Consider the following 24,028-nt stretch of genomic DNA (forward strand, 5'->3'; position numbering starts at 1 on the left):
TCTGTGTCGATTCATTTATTTTGGCACAGTTTTCAAATTTCTTTTATGTACATGTGCTCACATACTTGTATATGTAGTAGGTTTGTGTCAGTGGTTCTACTACAATATACAGCAATTTCTAGCAGCTGTATATTGTATCTGCTGGTCTTATTTTTAATAAGTTATTGAAAAAGCTGCCAGAAAGTGAAAAGGCACAGTGAATTTAAAAAATAACAAACAAAAAACCATGGTGCCCAAAGATGGCAGTGTAAATATGTGTAGGCTAATAATTTTCCTGCATCTGGCCCTGCATTAATATTTTTCTTGTTTTAGATTATTCAGCACTAATTAAAGACAGACTGGAGGCTGTTTCAGAAAGAAATGAGACATCATTTAGCTCTTATTTCTTTGCCAATGGATTGGGCGGGTCCTGTTAGAGCTGTAGTATATGGATGTTAATGTACACACACACACACACACAGCAGTACTCACTCACTCGGCTGTTTGGAAACCATTCACCTATAACAGATGTACCTTGACTCACTGGATGAGAAAACCCATTCACTGTGAAATTCCAGGGTTGTGGAAGATTTTCCCTGAAAAAACTGAAGCAGCAGTACCAAACCGATTCAGCTAAAGATAACATTCATTCTATACTCCAGGGATTATATCACCACTTTAATCTTGTTTCAGATGTAATCTTGACTGCTGGCTAAATGATCTATATGTGCAGAACTAGGCACATCTGATGAAGTAAAGGACGCTTGCTAGGAAGCTACACTATGCCCTACCAAGTCAAAGTCTGTATAAATGTCAGTGTATGCGGTTTTATGTAACTATGGAGAGTACAAGGAGAGTTCCTTGTGACACAAGGACTAAAACACTAAAATGCCATCTAAAGAGATCTCCACATGCCAGTGAACAATACTGTCACGAAATGTTCACTGAATAAACATGCACCAACCCCAGGACGCTAATATTAATGCTAGTTATAACAAGAGTTACCTGAGCATTTGCATGTCATTTGGGCTTAACATCAGCAGTTCGGAGTTTCTAAAGACTGTCCTTGTTTATGCAGTGTGAAGATGTGCATCTTTTCACTTTTCCAGTTTACTGTCAGTGCATGAACATTAAGACCAGCAGTATGCTACACGTGAGGGCAAAACTAGAGTTTGTTCATTTTTAACAACTTTTGTAGTTTCTTTAAGCAGTCATAAGGATCTGTAAAGGATATTCAAGGCTCTTCTTTTCTTTATAAGCACAAAACCTGAAATGGTTTACTACTATAACATTTCCAGACTAAAAAGTGGTGATTAAAGCCCTCAGTCTTGTAATGTTATGCAAATGTCTGTCATGGCCCAGCTCTGCCATGGCTCATTTGATTTTAACTACAGCTACGTTTCCACAGTATAAACAAATTAATCAACAAAGCTTTGTAGCAGACATTAGTGTGACCTCCTGATCTCATTCTAGTTAGTTATGTAATAAGGGATTTCCACTTGCTGCCTAGTGTTCATGTACTGTATGTTGCAACAAGCCTATTAGCGTTGTTTTTTTCCCAGTAGGTCAGTCTGAAATAAGACTAGGACCCTTTTAGCATTAGTGATCTTATATTTAAAGAATTTTTGTTCTCATTAAAACGGTAATAGAAAGTGCAATTTTTATCCTGTGATACTTAAAAGCTTCAGCCTCTCTAATGTCTGCAGACTGCAGTCAAGCGTGTAGTGTCCACTGTGCAGAGGACAAGTGGACAGTTTTGCAGTAAGGATCCTAAATGAGCACAGTTGGTGCTTATGTAATTACTGTGTGCACTGAAAAGTTAAAAATTTTGAATTGAACGTACTGGGGAAAAAGGATGTTGAAGATGGAGCTGCCAGGCAGGAGGAAAAAACCTCCCCTCACTTGTGAGCAGTGTTGGGTAAGTTACTTTAAAATAGTAACTTAGTTACATTACTAGTTACTTCTCTCAAAAGTAACTCAGTTACTTCAAGTTACTCGTTACTTTCAAAGTAACTAGTTACTAGGGAAAGTAACTTTGGTTTTACTCAGAATTCTCTTGTTAATGTGTTGCTTCCATAACTTTGCCAGTCTTCTAGCTTGCTTACTTGCCACAAGTGCACTGTGCCACCTACCAATAGAAAGGATATGATAATGTGCATATTTCCATGAGAGAAATCCCACGCCTGGACCGTCATTGACTGCTGCCATGATTCTAGCCTACGTCACAGAGTCATGTGCGCCTTTTACATCCAACACAAAAACTGCAGTCGTGGTGCTTTCGATTGTACTCAGAACTCAGAAATTCTGCCTTCTGAATAGGAAGATGTAGGTAACACCAGACTGCAGATGAGCTGCATACAGGGCTGGACTGGGAAAGAAAATTGGCCCGGGCATTTTGACTAGAAACTGGCCCACCATTATAGGAAAAATCATAAAGCCTTTGAATGAAAACAAACACTGTTGTGACAGTGATGTACACTGTTTTGATGGTATATATGCATCAATCTATCAATCGTTTGTTGTAAGATTCAGATAATTATTTTTTAAAAGCTAGACATTTTAAATGAGAATAAGAAAGAAAAGTATTTCTTTGTGCCCCCCTTTCCCTGTTAATGCCCTACCTGCCCCCTTGGCCACACTTTGCTAGATCCGCCCCTGCACAGTTACCAGCTGTCAGCTACCTAAAAAAGGATCCTGGGGTTATTTGTCTCTCAGAAACAGTTCATAACTTCCCTTCAACTCATTCATGTCACCTAAAAGGTAAACCTGTTTCTCCATCACCTGCTCAGCTCTGATGATTCAGTAAGGACATCTCCTGGTTTCATCTTCATGTTTCCCTCTCACCAGATAACCAAACCATATCATGACCAGCAGCTTTTTTTTTTTTTTTTTTTTTACAGCTGTGGCTCCAGCAAACATCAGCTGATACTAGAAATTAATATTAAATAAATTCTAACAACAGCTGATCAAGCTTAAACGTGCTGCTGTTGTTTAGCGCGACATCCGCTGGTTTCCTCTTTCGGTGCAAAGTGGGCGATAAACAAACAAGAGAGCCGATCAGCTGATCATTGATCAGTTTCATGATTGAAGTAGAAGAGTCATTCCTACTATTCGGTGCCATTTCAGTGTGATCACTCTTCATCAAAAAATACAAAATTTTGAATTATTTTAACATTTCATCTAAAAGAGGGATTTTCAACCTATAAGAAAAATGTATTGGTCCAGCTAAGGATATTATATTATAATATTTTTTTAAAATCAAAGTCTTTACCCATGACGTGCCAAATGTCCACCCTGTTACAGGACATTCAATTTTCTATTAATAACTGTTTTGAATACACAGTTATAGTAATATTTACATTTTCTAAAAGCTACAATGTCCCTTTTTAAAATCTGCAAGGAAATTTCATGTTACAGTGCATAGCAATAACAGGGGTGACGGTAACAGGGGGGAGATTTTATGCTAAACTTAGCCATTACTACTAGTATGATGAACAACAAGCTAGTACATGGTGACCACTAAGAACCATTTTTAACATGTTTATTAGCCATATTATAAAAATTACAAAAAAAAAATTGTTTCCACTATTATAAGCGTAACAGGTTGGACGTGTTATGCTTTGCCACATTACAAAATCTTGCTAAAACATTGAAAAAAGGGTTGATTAAAGAGTGGTACTTACTCGTCTTCTTCTTGAAAGTTTTCCCTCCAAAATATGTTACATCCGGGAGTGTCATGTGACTAAAAGAATAATCAGGTGATGTGTTCTATGGAATTCTTATCAGAGTAACAGGGGTGACAGTTGATTCAGGGACACAACATTTTTTAAAGATTTTAAGTATTAAACATGCATTAATAATAAAAAAGAACATTTGATGAGGAACATTAGAAATAAGCCAATCCAGAAATGATGAAAAATCTAGATTTATTTATTTTTTTTTTAAGTTATATTTGTAACTGAAGTCGAGCAAGCATGACTGGGGACATAGTACTTTAGTGACTTGTGCTAAAATAAAAGTAATTTACTTTTAATGTATTTATCCTGTGTATATATCAATGTGTTCTATGGTAGAGGGGGGTTAAACATACAAGAAAATGGTTTAGAAATAAGCATTAGACAAGTTTTACACTAAATATACCATATTATGTCATTAGGACTCAAATGGCACCGAATAGTAAGAATGACCCAGAAACGGGAGAGGGAGGGGGGAGAATGAGAGAAGAAGAGGCAGCTGTGCAGCGTAAAGACACAGAATAACTCCAGCTTTGTGCCTTTTTCATTGTAGCTGAATTACGGGACAAACTGTTCCTTTTCACCTCAATAAGAAACGCGTAATATTTCTCTGAATACCAGACGGGACGGTTGGCAACTCTAATAACTTATGAACAAAATAAGGTTCAACATCATTAACTTCATAGCACCCACCCAGCTGTATAGAAACTCCGTCATGCTAGCTAGCACGCAGTACGGAAAAAGTCAGAATAACGAAAATAAACTCCACCTAAACTTGGTTCATATCTGACCCAGAGAGACTGCAGGTCAGAACTTCTTACCTGAAGTTCAGTTCACACTTGGACCGGCGGCCGCCTCGGGTCTCTTTTCCTTCTGCGTCCCTTTTCCTTCATCCACCTGCTGCCTCCACCACTTGCTAATGTTACTGAATCTGTGGAAGCTCCGCGATAGCCACCACACGAAGTAACGAGTAACGACCCTATCTAAATCCCAGTAACGAGTAACGCGTTCCTGATTTTGGCATAATAACTAGTTACCGTGCTCGTTACCACAATAATAACGTAGTTACTGTAACGCGTTACTTAATAACGCGTTAGTCCCAACACTGCTTGTGAGTGACGCTTGCTTGACAGTTGTAATCTGATAACTCGGCTTTAAATAAAAGGCTGCTGAGGTACCGACGTTTTGAATCATACTCACGTGAGCTAGTTTTGAATTCAACTGATGGAAACGACCTAAACTAGCAACAGTCTGAACTCAATGGTGAAGAGAAGACTGTCAGGATCAGAGTGGAATGTTGAGCTGTGTTAACAATGATGACTTCACTTACTGGTGAATGTGAATCAACTACTAGTGTGTGTTTGAGGTCCAGCCTCCACTCCTTTTCGTCTGTGCCTTAACCTTTTTTAAAGGGTTAAATCCTCAACCTCCTGACTTCTTTTTGAAGTTCTTTTCAACTTCATTAAAATGAAAGGGCTCTTCTGTGCTCCTTGTCAAAATTTGGCCTACAGTCAAAGTCCTGCTTTTTGCCCCTTAATAGTGTGCAGGATATGTGGGTGGGTGGGGAAGTCTGTGCATATGTGCCTGTGCTTATAAGATTCAGAGGTGTGATGACAAAATGCAAGAATACAGGAAAAAGAACCTTTTTTTTCCTTTGTTGGTAAGACACGAGGTGTGCGTGCGTGTGGTTTACTTCCAGACAGCCATGCCATACAGCATTGAAGAACAGTATATGGTGTGAAAGAGTCTTTACACTTCTGCTCAGTGATGCTCAACCATGACCATCCTGTCCTGAATACACACAGCAACTTTGTGATACACTTGCACGCCAACCAAACTGCTTGGGTGACTGGGTAGGGATCAGTCACAGTCTGGTAGCTGGACCAGACGGTGTGTGTTGATGATGGGTTTGCTGTGTTATGGGAACAAATGTAGTAGTGTGGTGGTCATTTCTTTCTGGGGGGGGGGGGGAGAAATACCACTGAAATTCAAGACAATAAAAGACTGAACAATACAGCTTAATGATTGGATGCGGTTGGGTTAGTTGGTATAGAAAAGCGGTTGGGGGTAGCTGTGGTCGACAGACATACACTGACAAAGTACATAGCATGTATACCAGTTTATTTTTTTTATTTTTTTACCAAGGCTTTGGTTTTTAACAGAGGAGAGAAAAAAGTTAAACGTGCATTAATTCAGTATAGCAGTACCATTATTTTTGAAGAATGGAGACATCAGGGTGAAATTCAACAGTATTTCAAAGTGACTAGATCCTCTTTGAACTGTTCAACAGTCCTGGTTAGTGGGGTTTAGATGTCAATGCTTTAAAACTTGAGCATGAGAATAATAAAGCTTGTTATAGTGTTTACATTACGGTGTAAAATCAGTTTTGATTAGGAATCACTGCTAGCCTCACATTTGTAACAAGATAAAGATTAAATGTGGTGTTGCCATCAAGCACTGCGCTGCAAGGAAACAAATTTAATGAGATTCACCTAAAACCTTAAATGTATTAGCAAAAGGCTGCTTGTTGCAATCCTTTTGACCTGTTAACTCCAATGTGGGGCACAGACTCCATTATAGTTTCAAAAAACAATAAAAAAAAAAATAAAATTGTGAGGTGTTTTTATACAAAAAAAAAAATCTAGTTCTGCCTGCATTGTCTGTACTCTAAATGAGACAGAACAAGCTACTGTAGCAGCTTTTATTACAGCGTCAGAGGAGGTCTTGTGTGCTTACAGTGAGTAGTGATGTTTTTCTGAACACTGTCCACCCAGAACGTTCTGTTCCCTCTCCTGCTGTGTCAGGTCCTGTGCGGGACGCTAGTCGGGACACAGACAAATGATAAGTTGCTCTAGCTGTGCCGGAAACAAATCTGAGACGAATATGTTTACACAAATGTACATGGTCGCTCCTTTTACTCTGATTTTTATTTTATTTCTGACTTTTTGAACAGTTTGTCCTGACTGGACTGCTTCAAGCCAGCATAACAAAGGGCAATCGAGGACACTGTGGATGAGTGGTATCTTAAGTGCTTTCCATCTGTGCTCTGATGCACACCTGCCCATGTTTGCACACTGTTTATGCTATATGTGGTGTCATTTTACATTCGCAGTGTAGGGAGAGTAGAGAATAAGTTGGCTCAGGTTTTCTGAAGGCTTTGTAACTGAGGTTTGTTTTCCGTTGGTTATTTCCATTTATAGCTTTTACTTCCCCTAAAATGTTCTTAGGAAAAAAAGCTGTTTCTGTTTAGTTATAGCTTCGCCTTTTAAAGTGCAGCTCTGCAGGAAAAATGATTTCCAGAAATGGAATATACTATTCAAAATGATATATGCGTTCATGTATAATCACCGGTTCCTATCAGTGGTTGTTTCTGTTGCTTATTTTGACAGTAGACCAGGACAAACGACCCTAACACTGGCACTTTAGAGGGCCTCGTGTTGTGGTTTCACATGGAAATGATGGCCACCATAAGATTATTCTACATGCTTGTGAGAAAGGCATATTTAGCTGGTTGCAGTTTGCAAACTCTGCGCCAGATGCCACTAATTCCTACACATCGGTCCTTTACGTGATCGAACAAGTTTCAACAAGAACGTGCTCCACCATGTGGGCGTTCAGTTCCACAGCATGAATGGTTAATTTAAAAATAAATGAATGAAAGGGGAGAGAAAACAAAATTTGCATTCAGCTGACATTTAAAGGGGTAATATACTGGTGATTTTAAATGTTGATCATGTTTAGATAATGCATGTTTACATTGGCTACTGTAACAAAGTTCTAAGCAACTCTTTATTATTTGTTTTGTTTTTTTCTGTCTTCTTGCTTCTCTCTCCCTCAGCAGGAAAATATAGACCGGTCTTCCAATCACAGACAGACTGATCTCATTGGTCCAAGATTTCAGCAACCGGCCAATCAGAGTTCTCCTAACCATCAAGGTTGGTCCTTTTTTTTGTTTTGTTTTTTACCTGATTGCACATTTAAAATGTCTAGTTTTGGGCATGTTTTGGAGCTTGTCATTTAAGACTGCATGCTATTTAAAATATACATAAAATAAAATACATATCAAACATTTTTCCATTGCCATTCTGTTCACGTGTTGGTTTTGGGGGTGTGATATATATTTGGGTCTCTTCCGCTGTCAACACTTGAGCTGTTCAAAGGATGATGTGCATGGACGCAGGGTGCTATTATAATTACACTGTCTATGGAATTGTGCCATACAGGGCTCATCCATGACAATCGGAGCATGAGATTTAAACACAATATTGGCTCAGCATGGGAGGTAAGGGTGGGGAGTCTGTGAGGACTCAACCAGTGAATTAGAACGCTTGTCGCTGGCATGGGAAATAAATGGAGCAGAAATTACATTGTCATTTTTCAGGATCATCTGGGATAGAGGGAACTGAGGACTGGAGAGGCAGATGAATGGAGATGAGTGTCACTAGGCGATATTTTTGTTTACACACTCGGAATATCTCTTTGTCATGCTTATTTTACAGTTTCATATATTGGACGACAAATTATTACAAGAGCTCATTCAAGCACTTTAACACTCGATTGGTACATCTGGATTTTTAGTCGAATCACTGTACTTGCTGACATTATTAAGCTTGTTTTCAAATAACTATCCACTTTTATCCTTTTTAGCCCATTAAAGTCACAAGTATTCACAAATGAAACAGTACAGCTTTGTTGGACAATGGCCTTTATCGAATCATTTGCAAGCCAGTATTTGATTTGATGAAATAGGAGCTGCTCTGGATGATGTTCTCAACATGCAGCTGTGCTAACCACATTAGGTTATAATTAATTTAGTGTGGAGTTGAGTGTTTTGCACAGCTTATGTTGGTCCAAGTGCGTAACCAGAAAACTGACAAGACCACATTGTCCAGTACCTTAGCATGCCACGTGAGTCATCTCGTGTCAAGGGCTCAGAGTGTGCTAATTCCTTCTGCTTTTGTTGTTTTTCTCCATGTTCGCATAAGTTTAGGGCTGGGCGATATGACCCAAAATTCATATCTCGATATTTTTTAGCTGGATGGCGATATAAGATATATCTCGATTTTTCTTTTTAAAGCCATAAGTTAAGAACAAAAAGAGAGTTCTTAGTCACACTGTGTCCCAGATGTCACACGGGCACTTTTATTTACATACAGCGTAGATATTACTCAAAAATAATCAGCATATATTAAATAATCATGGTCCATAAATAAAAGAAAACAATGTTGTTTTTGTGCATAACAAAAAGCTCACAATTGTGCAGTCAAAATGTAAACTAAAAGACGCTGAGCATAATAACAAAGAGACAGATTTCACAGCTGCTCCACGTCTCTGAACAGGTGCCATTTGTGGTCCTTATACACACACTGTACGTATCACTCCGCGAGGCTCCTCCTCTGTAGCCGTAATTCTCCGACAATCCATCAAGCGGTGCAGCTCCGTAGCTTAGCAAAGTCATATTAAAACATTTTTTGACAGATTGCTGAGCGCTGTGTACCACATAAAATCGGTTCGCGGTCAGTAAGCACAACCAGAATTCATACATAAGGCGCACTGTCGATTTTTGAGAAAAGGAAAGGATTTTAGGCCGTGCAGCCCCTCTGGGCTGCATGTCGTTAGCGTGGTTAGCTCGCTAACACGTTGACGCCATCCAGCCCCACGCACGGTAACTCGCTAACGGAGATTTTCCGCTTTCATCTTGTCATTGCCTGCAGGTGAAGCTATGGGGGAGGGGGAGTTGTGTTCAGTGCAGGAGAGGCGAGGCCGAGTAACGTTGCGTAGAGACAAAAGTGGACGAAAGAGAGGCAAACCTGCGGCTCCACAAGTATAATTATAACGTAACATAGATTATATCGATATAAACGATATTGTCACATCTTATATCTCGTATGAAAATATATCGATATTTTTAAAAAACTCGATATATCGCCCAGCCCTACGTCAGTTATTTCTCTGGTATAACGGAGCTTAATGACAGCATGTGTTTTGACACAGCAAGTTTTTTGTGTGTTCTGATGTATCTCTGACAATAAGGAAAATCGGCATCTTTACAATCTGAATTCTTGGGTGTTATCTCATATTTTGGAATTGTTCTGACATCGTTCTCTCCTTATGAAGGCAAAAAAAGACCCATATTGTCTAACACATCTTAAACGTCTTCTGTCATAAATACACTTTGCCGACTGCAAGATGAAATCCTCTGAATGTGACTATGTAAAGGTTATTTAATAGTAGCAGTATTTATTGGCCTTTTTGAATCCAGTGAATGTAGCAAAATGCCATCTGCCACAAGTGTAAGATGTTTGAGTCCCACATCTCTCCACTGTCGCACCTCAGACCCTCACTGGTAAACATGGATGTGACCATTGTTCCTGGTGGTGGTGGGGGCATATCTGTGATGGGTATGCAGCTGCTAGGCAACAAATCCCATCAATGCTACCAATGCAACCAATGCAGTTCAGTAATCTGATGGCGTGGCTCCTCAAGGGGTCAACCAGTCAAGATCTCAGGCTGGAAATGAAGATCCTAGGTCTTCAAGTTATGCTTGGTATTTTTAAGGAGGATGTGACAGACGCACCATTTTAACAAACAGCATTTCACCCAGTTCGTGTGAAATTCATTCTTAGGTCCTGTATGTATTATGCCTAAGCTCTGACACTTTGGCTTCCCACAGAGATATGTCAAGGTCATCCCAGCAGGGGAGTGACAATGCTAACTTCTCACTTAAGGGGAAGCTAGTGGGTGGAGGTTGAAATGCTTTTAGCAAGAGCTACATCAGTGTGGCAGCTGCAAAGCTTTTGGGTTTGGGCTTTTGTGTGCAGGCATGCAGCAAAGAACAAGGGTGAATACTTGGTCAGACCCCAAACATTGAGAAGGTGTGTTTGGACGTGTATAGCAGTGTGAGAAGATTTGTGAGAGTGTAACAAGGGATATTATATTATAATTGGCCCTGTGAACCATATAACTCTGTGGCAAGCCTAACACTATTGAGAGATTAACAGTGGTCAGCCAGCTGATAGACCATCATCCCTCTAGCCAGATCTGCGCTGTTAATTATCACTCTAAGCAATTTCACCCACTTTTCCTTTTACATATAATTCCCACTCAGATGTGTTTCTGATCCTCTGTTCACTCCTGTATTTTCTTTCCTTCAGTTCTTGTCCAATCTTCCCCCTCCTCCTCCTCTCCTCCAGTTTCATTCAGACCCTATCCCACACTCCCTCCAAATCAGGAGGCTTGGCCCTCAGTGGGTGTTGTCACCGGAGGTATTGTACTCCCCAGTGCAGAGCCACGCTTAACAGTTCAGACTTGGCCCGTCTATACTCCCCCAATCTCTTTGAATGTAAACCCCTCTGCTGGGCTCGTATTCAAATGCTGTTTGTCCCTCAGTACATCTTTTTTGTGTGTGTGTGTGTGTGTGTGTGTGTGTGTGTGCAGTTGATGTACTGTATATGTATATATTCCCCCTTCTTTAGGGTTGCGGCCCTTTTTGTTTTCTTAACTAGCAGGAATGAATAAAAGATGAAAAGGCAGCATTCCTGGAGAGCCATACGTGTCTGCCATCATCGCAATAGTCTTGCTTTTGTCCACGTCGCTCTCTCGCTAATGATCCAAAATATTCAAAACGGATTTTATGCAGATTTTTGTCAGGTCCAACTAGTTCAGTGTGTTCTGACTGTATTTGGCGTGGCTCAAACAATAGAGGGTGCTTGGGCTATTTTTACCCCTAATTTAACCTGTTATGGGTCCTATGAAGAGGAGGGAGGGCAGTAAAGATGTCAGAGGAGGAGGGGAGGGAATGAATTCCACTCATGGGAGAAGTGAAACGATGAGTAAATGAGAACAGTAATGTCCGTGTTGGTCTTGGAGCGGTCGAGGCTTTATATTTGGATCTGACTTCTCCAGTGGAGTTTAGGCCGAGTTCTTTAAAAAGAAAAGGGGAAAGGATTTGGTTATTATGAATAAACCAAAAATATACTTATCAAATATGACAGTTAAAGCAATTTGCTCAAATGGAGCTTAAATAGTAACCCAGTGCTCTTCAAATGTAGAAGAAAAGCACAGTAACTGAACCACCTCCACGTGGATGCACAGTCTCTAAGATGATAGGATCCAGGATAATCGCACCTCTTAAAGGACTAATTTAGCGAAAGGATTAAGTAATGAGGTACTTGTTACCTGTGCTCATATCCATTTACCGCTCAGTATTAGGACTAATTTCTGCCGCTAGTGATTTCCTTCCTACCCATTCTGTTGTGTGATCCCTGTTGCATTTGTAAATACTTCCTGTGAGGAACGGATGAGGCTGAGTCAGAGCCTGTAGCTGTAAGATTTTTAACTGAGATGCCTCTCGGGTGAATACAGCTTTAAATAAATCCTGCTATCTGTTGGTTCTTTCAATCTGTTTTGCTCTGTAAACTTTGCGCATGGTGGTGAATAGGAGTGCAGCAACTGTGTAATGGCTTTCACAGCGAGGTTCAGTGTTGTTTTAAAGCTCCATGCCTACAACAAGGCTCATAACATGGTAGTGATGCTGTACATTAAGCATATGCATCAGAGCTGCTACTTGTCTCTTTCTTTCCTCCCTGTTTTGAGTCTAAAGCTGCAGCTATGTGTGCTTCCTGCTGCACGAGCTGCTGTGATATTTTATTAGTATATTATAATTTCTGTAATATAGTGAGAGCACATGTGAGGATAGATATAAAGGTTTGTGTCATTTCTCGTGGCTGCCAAAGCCAAGTATCACGTGTAGCTTCTGTTTTCTGGGCTGTGTCCAACGACGAACAATGATAGGCTGCTTCCCTCTCCAGATCTTCAGAGTTTAAATCCTGTGCATGTGTGCGTGCCTGCCTGCATGCCTTCTGTGTCATCAGTCTGTCTGCCTCACGCCACGGAGCATGACGCATATCTTTGTTTGTGCGATTGTGACATGCATTGGTGATTGCGATCATATGACTGATAATGACGCACAAGTCTTCCATAGCTGCAAGAGTTTATGGGTGGTGTTTCTTTGTATGCTGACAGTTCCCCAGAAGCCATACTAGGTCGGGTACATGCTCTCCCTACCTTGAGGGTCATGTCGCATCTCTGAAGAATAAAAAGGATAAAAGTAATTTTTTAAATTTGGTCTTACATTTCATGTAGATTTTCTAAACTTTTAGATATATGTAGATTTCCTTTTTTAAACAACAGGTGCAGCATGCAGGTCGTGGTGCTCTGTTCGATATTACAACTGTGTTGTCTGTCCTTAGTCCTGTGTTTAGCCCCGTATGCACCCTGGATCCTGTGGCATATAGGTCTTTAGCTCTCTAGGCTATCTATAAGTAGCTGCTGCAGCTTATCTGTCACTATTTATACCTGCAGATTAAGCGCCAGCAGTTCAGACACCTGTGGTGCACCTTCCTTACATTTTGTTTTAAGGAAAAGGTCCTCAAAGGCGACACAAAAGTTTTAGCAGGTAGCTATAGCTAGAGGCAGAGCCATGCCTTTGCATGTAGATGTTTGCGTGAAGATACTGACTCACTAACCTGTGACGCCTCTTGTTGTTTAATCCCTCCTTCTTCTTTTTTTTTTTTTTCTCCCTTTTTTTCCCAGAAGAGGGAAAAAGTGGCATTTCCAAAAGAAAAATGGCCCATTGCCAGACTGGTGCTCACTTTGAGGCCAGTGCTTTTAAAACTACATTAGTCAGATTACAGTTTTCCAATGTAAGCTTTCTGATGAGTCATGGGATTTTTACCTGTGATATGACACCTGCATGATCCAGCTGTCAGGTGTGCTGCACTCTGAGTCAGCAGGGACACGACGTGAGGCATGTGGGGCTCATTTGAATTCTGACAGCAGGCCGGTGTCTGTTAAAGTTACAATGTAGTATTAATTTACATTCATTAGATTAGTATTTTTTTTTTTTTCTCAAGTATACTGGGTATAGCCTAAGGTTTTGTGGATGCAGGAGGCGGCTGGTGCTAACAAAGCATCTGTATTACTTTCCATTTCATTTAGACTTACCAATTAGTTACTAACAGAACTATGATCTAAAGCTGACGTGTGCATATTCATAAATGAGCATAGATGTATAATCCATCCACATAAGATTTTTCACAAAGGGCATCTTCACTGCTGAACAAGAAACTAACAACCTCAGTGCTTCCTAATCCCAAAAGTCTTCTGGTCCTGTGTTCCAGGGATGCAAATTTAATGTAGTTTTTGAAAAATGTTTGTTTTCAGGAGTCTCAAAGCTCCTTTCCTCATCCAATTAGTTTGTCTCCCTCTAGTGGTTTGCATTTGTGCAACAGCACGGTTGGGATCTCTACAGAGACCTTATGATAAATTCATGGGATAGATTTCTTTTTCATAATGGAGAATTATTAATCACAAGCAGAATCACAGCTGCGGCTTGTAATTTAAAAAGAGCAAAGTTGGGCTGTCAGTTTACCCAGATGCTCATACTTTCACAGCATGGAGCAATTAGACGAGTTTCCCTTCAGCTGAGCTCACGTCAGGCTTTGATAAAACATGCTCCTGGAGTCGGTTGAAAAATTCACTTCAGGAATTTAAATGTGCCTGGAGGTTTTCGCAAGGACTTTGAAGATAGACACCTTCTGAGAAGAATTTCACATCTTTCTTTTAAAGACATTTAAAAGCTGAGTGTTTGAAAGCTGCCCTGAATGCAGAGCAGATGCTTGCAGTGCGGTGCCTTTACATTGAACCCCAACGGTTGGAGCTGAAAAGTGTCATGGGCAGGTTTGTGCTTGTACCTGATCTCCCTGGAGATTTGGCTCACAGGGCATTACGGTGTATTCAGTCGAGATGTTAAGATATTCCTGCTGATTGAGCACTCTGGCAAAACTGGCAACAAATCTGTGCGCGTGTCTGCGTGGGCGCTTGTGTGTTGTGTATTTTCTTTCTTTTTTTCTTTTACCTTGAGTTACTAGTGCAAAGGTTCAAATCCAGGCCACAGCTAGATGAGAAACTGAAAGGGGAAAGTGGCTGAATACCCAGGGACTTAATCATTTTACTGTGTTTTAAAATAAGAATCAGTCCTATAAGTCTGCAGCACTCGCACCCCCAACCCCACTATGTGTTGTTGCACTTACAGGATACCTATTATGCTGATTTCCACCTTTAGATTTTTAGGTATTTGGGCACTTGAGTTGTCTGTATGAACTTTTTGAACATGGTTTTACAGCAGCTGCTCTATTAGCTGGAGCGAGTTTCAGCTGACGGTCACAGTTGCCGATCTTTTAAAGTGGGGAAAAGTATCCATAGATGCCAAAATTGTTTCTACCAGGCTGTGAACATGCTTTTAAATGCTAAAGTTGGACATTTTAACACTGAGTTTATGGGGGCTGACTTTTTATTTTTAATATTTATTTTTGAAGTCTCCTCTAAAGGAACTGTTTTTTTGTTGTTTTTTTTTAACTGCGTTGGCTGTTTTAGCTCCTATCACTTCAAGGCCCCCCACCCTGTAAACAAGTATACGGTTTTAAAAAAGGAATACAGAAAAGGAGTGGACTGGTACTCATATAGTGCTTTTTAAGTTAAGCACTCAATTCTGTAACTAAGCACTTTAAACCTACCTCACACACTAATGAATGCACAGAGGCAAGATGCTGAACTCAGCCAGGGTTTGAACCACCACCTACCTTCTGAGTGGTAGATGATCCACTCTACCTCCTGAGCCTACAGAAGAGCTTGGACCGATCTAAAACATATGACCATTGGCCCACAGTGCAAATTTCACATACACGTTATTTGAAACCTCAAATTTAATATGCGCACTGGTTCCCTTTGGTGTTTGTCGATTTGTTGTAGTTCTTTTCATTACACAAGCAGTTCATGCTGTTACTTTACAGGAGCTCATGTCAGGTTAATGCTAACTCACAGATTTGTTCTGCCATATCTGTGTCTTTTAGAGGATGATGTCGACTTGGAGGCCCTGGTGAATGAAATGGACTCTTCACTGGAGAGCCTGTACTCGTGCAGCGGTCCACAGACAGAATCGACTCCTCTGCTGCACAACGGACAGACCTCGACGTCACACAGCCACCACCATCAAGCACATCAACACAACCAGCCACGGCAGGGACAGCACTCACACGGGATAAGCCACATCTCCCCAGAGCCGCCCTCCTCGTCTTCAGACTCGCCTCAAACCGGCCTCCGACGGTCACAGCCGATGCACATCAATGCTGTCAGGTAGCTGCTCAACTAGTTTCATCTCCTCCAGTTATGAGCTTTCTGTTTGTTTGTTTTTTGCTTGATGTGATAGTAAACTTAACTTTCAGTGTTAAGAGTATGGGTTTAAAGTTCGGACTGGAGGAAACCTATAAAGAGAATCTATTATGCTGCCCCCCCCCTCAATTCTACATGGCCAAAGTTTCAAATTAGGTCAGTGTAAGTCGTTGTAATCTTCATAAGCCAAAGGCTCAAGCTTCAGACTGCTCTAAATATTTGGTTTTCCACAGTGACGGCAGAAGCAGAAACTCCATGTACCTCCTGTTCAAAACTTTTGTGTGTGAGGCACAGCCAATCAGATCAGAGTTGGCTTTACAGAAGGGGAGAGGGTGCTAAAAATGCTTGTTTGAGGCAGTAGATGAACTGAGGGGCTTTAGTAATTAACAGGATAAGAGGAGTAAGCATGCTTTTAGTCTGTGATGTGTGCAAAGTAACTTGGTAGTATTCAAAGTTAAATGTGGAGCTGGATGGGAGTTCAGGCTCCATTTAATCTGAGACATTAGGTTTCAGTATATGTTACACCATCTTTGGGCATCTCATTCATCCTCTGTTAACTGTCAAGACATGTGCAATCATCGCCCTAAAATAAGTAAATTTAAAAAAATGCTAAAAACAACAGGGCTATAACTGCTCGTGCACCCACAGAATCAGCAAAAGTGTGGTAGTAACTTCAGCCACAAACTTCTTTCAGCCTCGTATTATGCGTTTGCCACATGCGTAGCCACACAGCAAGACTTCAAACCCTTTTTTTCTCTTCAAATTTCAAAAGAGAATTTTCACTGTACACCATCATCCCTCCACACCCACTCGATAATTGAGCATAACGGTTCCTCCTGGCTCCCGATCTGTAACCCCTGTATGACCCGTTCCTCCCTTTCACTCCTCTTTTACATCAGCCTGCAAAGGCGAGAAGAAGATTCTCATTTATTTAAGTACCATGTGCATATGTCTCTTTCAAATTAAACCGTGCTAACCCGCATCCTCCTCGAGGCTGCACTCATACACGTTGGGAGAATAGAAGTATAGCTGTGTGCATGCACCGCAGAGCTGGTGTCAGCGCCCATTACTCGCCTTTGGACTATGTGACAATAACACAGGAGGGGAGCATCAGGTAATGGAGTATTCTGTCTTATGAGCGCTCTTTTTCAAACGCACAGAAGCAGGCCCTGAAGTTCTTATTATTCAGGACTGACCTCTAGATAACCCTGTTCTCCGGCTCAGATGGGACGACATCAAAAGGCCCGTTCCCTTTTGAACTCGCTGGGTTCTTCGGAGCGACAGAGCTCGACTGAGGAAGAGAAACGGAGGCTAAGCAGAAACGGAGGCTAAGCAGTCTTCCACACATTTATTTATTTGTAGTTATTAAGCTGGGATTCCACAAACAGACTTGCCAATTTAAAAAATACTGAAAGTAATGGTTGATTGGCTGTCCGATAATAATTTGAGTCTTACACTGCATGTGCCAAATTTATATATTTAAAAAAAGAGAAATCTGCTTTAAAGCGATGTCTTGATTCGTCATTGATGTATTATTAATTGAAAAAAATTAACTAGCTGGCTGGGGTGGCTCTGTGATTTCCACTTGCTTCGAGACTGTTCATTACGAGCAGATCAGACAGAAACGGGCATGAGGCTGAATACTGTACAGCAGAACTTTATTAATTCTAGCCGCCTTTCCTGCACGTATTTCACAGCTGTCAGCAGCTCTGTTTTAAAGTTTGCTTCTAAAAAGGCTGTTCCAGGTCATGGACTTGGACTAAAGTTTGTTTTTTGTTTTTTGTAACCATAATAATAAACATAAGCTTAAACCAAAAGAGATGCTCTGTTCATCAAACCACTTTACACGTCTTTATCCGCCTCTTTCTTCAGGAGATTGCAGGAGCAGGAGCAGCAGCTGAGGACGTCATCTCTCCCGGCCATCCCCAACCCTTTCCCTGAGCTCTGCAGTCCAGCTAGCTCACCTGTCCTCAGTCCTGGGTCTCTACCACCTGGGGAACCTTCCTCGGGCAAATATGTAAGTAAAATTCAAGTTGGTTTTTTTTTTTCCGCCTCTTTTTCACCAGTTTCCGCCACTTAAAAAAAACAAACAAGTATCCATAACTCGAAGTTTCGAAATATTTTGTTGAAATTTCGACTTATTAACTCGAAATTTGGAGAAACATAACTCAAAATTTCGAGTTACTTTTCTCGAGTTAGCTCTGCCAATCATTAAGCTACGTGAATGAGGTCACTTTCTTGTTACCCGGAAGCATATGGCGCAGAGTAACGCGCACTCAAAACCGCATCGCAACAAATTGGCGCTTTCGTGTGCACGTTTGCTGATAGCGACGTCATGCGATTCAGCTAATAACACAAGGATTTCATTATGTTTGAAGCCACGCTGAAAATACTCAGCAATCTGTGGATTCATGACTGGATATAATACTGGTAGCTTAGCTGTAGCATTTGTAGCTCAGGGCTTCAGCTTCCGGGTAACAAGGAAATGACGTCATTCACGTAGATTACTGATTGGCAGCGCTAACTCGAAATTTCAAGTTATGGATCCTTTTTTTTTTTTGTGGCGGAAACGGGCTTCCATACTTTACATGTTAATCTCTTTGCGTTTGGATGTGTTGGATCAAAAACATTTTTTGTCTTATTGTTTGGGAGAGCATGGAAGACTTTTTTTTCCCCTCTTGAAGAACTGGATGTGACACATTCACAGACCCTTGATTTATTTTCATGTTGTTGACTGAAGCACATTCGACTCAAAGTGCTGTATTTGTTTTGAAGGATGCAGATTTTAAATATTGTGAATCATCTGTATGCTAGCCATGTCAAACATTTGGGAAAGTCTCCTGGCTCACATCTGCCCCGTGTTTTGCTCGTCTGAGGCATGTTTATTGCTTGCATGTGATGACACTGTACTGTACAGTGCACATGTTTTCAAGAGGGTTTGCGGCTCGATTTAAGGAAAATAGTGAGATGTGGACTGGAAGCATTTGTGTGTGCGTGTGTTTGTTTGTGAGCATGTGTACCTGCACACATGGCTGAATGTTGGCATGTGTGTTTGTTATGTGCTGACAAAGATTTAGGGACTCTTCTGTCTGTTCCTGGAAGCTGGAGTCTCTCTATTAACAAGGTTAATGATCTTCATATGGAACCAGCCAACACTGGTTACAGTAACATAGCAGTTTACAGTAATATGGGGGTGGACTATTTCTCATAAATACTCTGGCTGCAGCTCCTGCCTGTTCTGGTACGAGATCACAGACTCTAGTTCCAGCTGAGTCGTTCTGAGCCCTCCCTCAAAAAACAAAAGTTGTGTGGAAACGTTCTGAGCTTGAAATCCTAGATGTGCCATAAATCCAGGTACCTTGTGAGGCAGCTGGATTCTCATGAGATCTGCAAGATTACGTCTTGCCCAGTGTGTAGCATATGTGCTTGTGAGTGAACCACAGTTGAGTTCCCTGGCATCCACGGCTGTGGTTTTGTTTTGTTTTTCTTTTTTGTCTTTTTTTTTTTTCTTTTTTTGTCTTTTTTTGGTGTGACGACAGTCAAAAAGGAAACAAGCTGGACTGGTGTATACTGCGCTCTAGCATCAGCTATAGCAGAGTTTCTCTGTTTTTGTAATAGACAAACAAAAAAGTTTCTTTCCCTTAACTGGTTTTGAAAGAAGTTGAATTTATCGTCTGTTTTCACTGATACATTTTATCTAATTAGTTTTAAATTATAAAAAAAATGTTTTGTTTTATTTTATTTTTTTTTGGTCTGGCTTTTTCAAAACTGTTCCAGACACTGCTTGCCAAGCTCATCAGGTATCAAACACACCTTGGTAAATCATCGGTCATGCGGTTAAAAAGATTAATGTCTCACGAGGACTTTGAGTTTCAGATTAAATTGCTAACTGTGCAAACATTTTGTCTGTATGTTAGTAAAGCAGGCGTATTGGGTAAATATTCGAAACCACTTTATTATAGTGGGTGACTCACTCTGCATGTGAATGTTTTTGATGTTTTTTGTTTTAAAATACACATATTAAATTAAATATTCTATGCAGAGTGTAAAGTGCGGTCTTGGGGAATGTGGAGAGGAACTGGAGTTGTTACAAACCAACAGTTTCCACTAACATTGAAGCAGAGCTGCGGTGATCTGATGTGTTGTTTGTGCCGAGCATTGTAACAAGCAATGATTTAATAAAGCAGCAAAAGATGAAAGCCTGACTGATTATTAGACTTTTTTGTATTTTATTTTAATTTTATTTTTTATTATTAGACTTTTAAGGCATAGACCAATATTTGGTGGTGTGTGGTTTTTTGTTTTTTTTTTTTGTTTTTTTTTCTCCTCTCCAATATTCAGATACATCTGGCAGCATTTAGTTTTTCCCAACTCAGCTGGACATAAACTGGGCTGGGGTTGTCTTTGTAGGAGAGGAAATTGTTGAATGCCTCAGGTGGACAAACTCTATTTCCACACCCATAACATGGTTGAAGGGTCATCTTTACTTTTAATCTTTTAAATTGTAATTTACCGACTGTAATTGCTGCTGTGATTCATTAGCAAATGGCTAATTACCAGCTTATGATATTGGCCCTATGATAAATCAGTCTGGCTCCTATTACTGTTGTTCTGTATATGACAACTCCAAGCTAACGTTTTGTTTACATCTTTCACGCGCTGTGTAAACATTTAATTTCATCATGAAGTGTTTGTCTTGTGAGACTGGTTTGATTTTAATTATGAGAGATCTGTTTGCCAGTCATAATTGAAGGTTAGCATGACGTGCTGAATCTCTGCTATACATATACTGAGACTGTAATAAACCTTGAACATACCCATAAAGATAAACAGCCCCCCCCCACAAAAAAAAGACCAACAGGACCTTTTGCAGGTTTTTTACGGATCACCAAACTTTTACAAAGAAGAGCAACTATGGAAAATGTAACTCCTTTTGTGTGTTTACGGTGTACACACTTTTGTAAACATGCAAACGCGCTATGCATCCGTCCATGCATACGGGTATATTTGTTTTTTAGATACATGTGTGGCTGCATTCACAAACGCCTCTTACTCTTTGTGAGTTCTGTAAACTATTTACAGCACTGGCACTGTCTATCCATTGTTGATAGCAATGGAAAGTATGTCTCATTGGAAATTTGATTCAGCACCTTTCCACTAAAAACTCTCCCATGGAGCAATCTCATCTCACACCAGTGCCTAATAAGGGGGTCCAGTTTCGGAGACGATGGCACCGCTTTCTTGTGGTATAGTGGTTCAGATCCATAAAGAAGAAAGTGAGTTGTTTAGGTTTGACATGTAGGATGGTGAGCATGTAAATTATTGCACCTACTTTCTACTTTATCATTTAAACCATATGTGCCCTGTTGTGTGCCTTTTTTCTTCTTTCTGCCCTTTCTTCTGTCTTTGACATTGTCTCTGTGTACTCATCTGCATGTCCTCCAAATACTAAATTAAAGCAGCCAGTCTGCTGTGGAGAAGTTTCTGTTTAGTTTACAGAATTTTCCGACCTCCAGGCGTTTTCTGACAGACTCATACTTCTGTCTTTCTGGTCCTCCTTACTTCAGCCCTTGGCCTCCGTGCATGAGGATGTAGTGCAGGGCTGTCAGGAATCATTGGCCACGCAGTTTGACACAGCCATATGATTCGCAATTACCCACCCAGCCCCCAAAAGCCACCCCATCCCAACCCATTCCCGTTTTCCTCCACTTAATTCTCAGCTCTCCTTTCACAGGCTTTTTTTTTTTTTTTTTTTAACTGTACACTGTGAAATATATGGGCTAGTGTTTTCTTTTGTTTTGTGTTTTTATTTTATTTTTAATGAACAGAGATCAAATACAGTGTTCGTGTAAAGCTTTAGTCAGTGATGGTGCATGAGAATCATTAAAATAGGTTCTTTCAAGAGCTTCTGGATGATCAACAAAGCTGAACTATCTAGTTTTTTTTTTTTTTTGTTTTTTTTTTTTTTGTAAGATCACTGACACTTAACTACTGTGGCATGTTTAAAAGTGTGCATAGGTACTGTACATTGTATTACTGCCAACATGCTTTTTATTTTAGGCAGTTCTCCGGCTACATACATGTACCCATTGTGAACCATGTAGGACAGCATGTATGCTTGTGTTATGGGAAATCCTCTAAGAAACAACAGTAGTGTAGTCATTGCTTGGTGGATGCTGTGCTTCCATAGTTGTCCCATTCATTCTGGAGTAAAAAGCAGTGATATGGTCACTGGATAGCCAGATTTTGTTGGCTTCAGCATACCCTGTATGTCCTGTAGCCCTTTACTCCACATTATGGCAGGCTTCTCTTGTCTGTTTCACTATCATCCCAATGGGGGGGGTGTTAAACTGCATCTGTCCTTTTCTCTCTGTCATCATCTCTTGTTAGGTCTTTACTCCAAGCTTTTAGTCATCCAAAGATCCACTTGGTCTTAGCTTGGCCCTAGTACTTCCAAGTGTGTCCTGTGACAGTTAAGTTCTGTAGATGAATACTCATTTGCACATGATGATATGACAAACCCAAAATAGCTCATAGTGCCAGACAAGCTGGGGAAGATTGGTTGACACTAATAATGTGCAAATGGGCTGTTGGTTTTCAGTGTCATCATCATGTCCAGTTGAGCAAGTCGGATTAAATAAAATTGTAATTGCTGTGTTTTTTAGGCAGATTTAAGAAAACTGACAGTCTAAAATTTCATCAGTGTTCTAGCATGAACGAACACTGGCTATTCTTCAGATATAATATGTTCAGTGTTATAAAAGTATTGCATCTGATTATGTGTTTTCTGAAAGATAACAGAGCCTTGCATGTAAAATCACCATCTCTATGCAAATATTGCATCTGGAAATACAGGCCACTGACTAACACTGGCCTCACAGCCCATTGCTAGTTTCAGTCATTATGCAAATGTGCTTTTTAAAAGTTTTACAGTCAGTTGAGACGGCACAAGTCACTTGGAACGAGTGAGGAAATGTTTCTCCCACTGAAAACGCTACGTCCAGATGAATAGAGACAACTTTTTTTTTTTTTTTTTTTTTTGGGACCTTGCTACATGCTTTTATTTGCCTTTTGCCTTTTTCCTTTAGAGATGCCTTCATGGCATAGTTTCAGAAAAGTTTTGCAAACATTCCTCAAATATATTACTCCACATTGGCATCATGACATCACAAAGTTCTTGCAGATGTGTTATCTAAACATCTGCGATGTGACTCTCCCATTCCACCACATCCCAGAGGTGCTGGGATCTGGTGACTGTGGAGGGATAAAGTCATTGCCATATGCAAGAAATCCTTTTGAGATGATCTGACAAATTGCATTATCCTGCTGGAAGCAGGATTCGGCAACTGGAACGGGTGTTGTCAGCAACAGTACTCGGGTAAACAATGCTCAGTTAAGTCCATGAAAACATCCCCCACACGGTTACCCTTTCCTGTTATTTATGCCAAATTTGGACCCAACTTCCTGTATCTCAAGGCTGATCAGGACAGGCAAAGCTTCTTCACTCTTCTGTTGTCTAAATTTGGTGATCATTGAATTTTAGCCTCAGTTTTCTGTTCTTAGCTGATGACCTGAAGTGGACTTTGGTTATAACTAGTAGTTATTTTAGTTGCTGTTGCCACCGGTTGAGGCATCCTGGCCTCCTTCTTTCCTCTGACCACCTGCTTGTTCCAGAGAACTGCCATTGGATATTTTCCCTCTGACCATTTTTTGTAAACGCTAGAAACGGTTGTGTGGGAAATCCCAGCAGATCAGCAGTTTCTAAAATACTCAGACAGCCCATCTGGCACTAAAAACAAGTTACTAAAATCACATCAATTCTGATGCTCAGTTTGTGCATGTCAAGTCATCTTAAAAGTTCAAAATTCACACATTTTATTTAATTTTTTGATTGTTTGTTTTCAAAATAGTGATTAAAGAAGCTTCAAAATAATGGAGACTATAATAATATGTAATAGTTTTACAAGGTGTACTGTTTATTCCACGTATAAATGGATTGTCATTTTAATAAAACTCAGAATTCTTAGACGTCCGTTCTGTTGGTTGGAGGAGGAAAATAAACATAACAGTATTTAACCAGAAAC

The 24,028-nt window shown here is 40.3% G+C and overlaps 1 protein-coding gene across 3 annotated transcripts in view; it reads left to right on the plus strand.

Moving 5' to 3' along the window:
- Nucleotides 1-24,028, plus strand: part of grb10b (growth factor receptor-bound protein 10b) — a 70,971-nt gene that overhangs the window by 22,817 nt on the left and 24,126 nt on the right. For 2 of the 3 annotated variants that reach the window (XM_085473219.1, XM_085473221.1), the window contains exons 3-5: nucleotides 7,552-7,648; nucleotides 15,626-15,908; nucleotides 17,817-17,961. In XM_085473219.1, coding sequence (XP_085329345.1) covers nucleotides 7,552-7,648; nucleotides 15,626-15,908; nucleotides 17,817-17,961 — 525 coding nt within the window. The remainder of the gene's footprint in view (nucleotides 1-7,551; nucleotides 7,649-15,625; nucleotides 15,909-17,816; nucleotides 17,962-24,028) is intronic. The other variant, XM_085473220.1, reaches the window with a different exon arrangement.

This window comes from Copadichromis virginalis, linkage group LG11, assembly GCF_057382275.1.
Source record: "Copadichromis virginalis isolate Kocher_CV1m ecotype Utaka linkage group LG11, C_Virginalis_male_GT1.1, whole genome shotgun sequence".
Taxonomy (NCBI): domain Eukaryota; kingdom Metazoa; phylum Chordata; class Actinopteri; order Cichliformes; family Cichlidae; genus Copadichromis; species Copadichromis virginalis.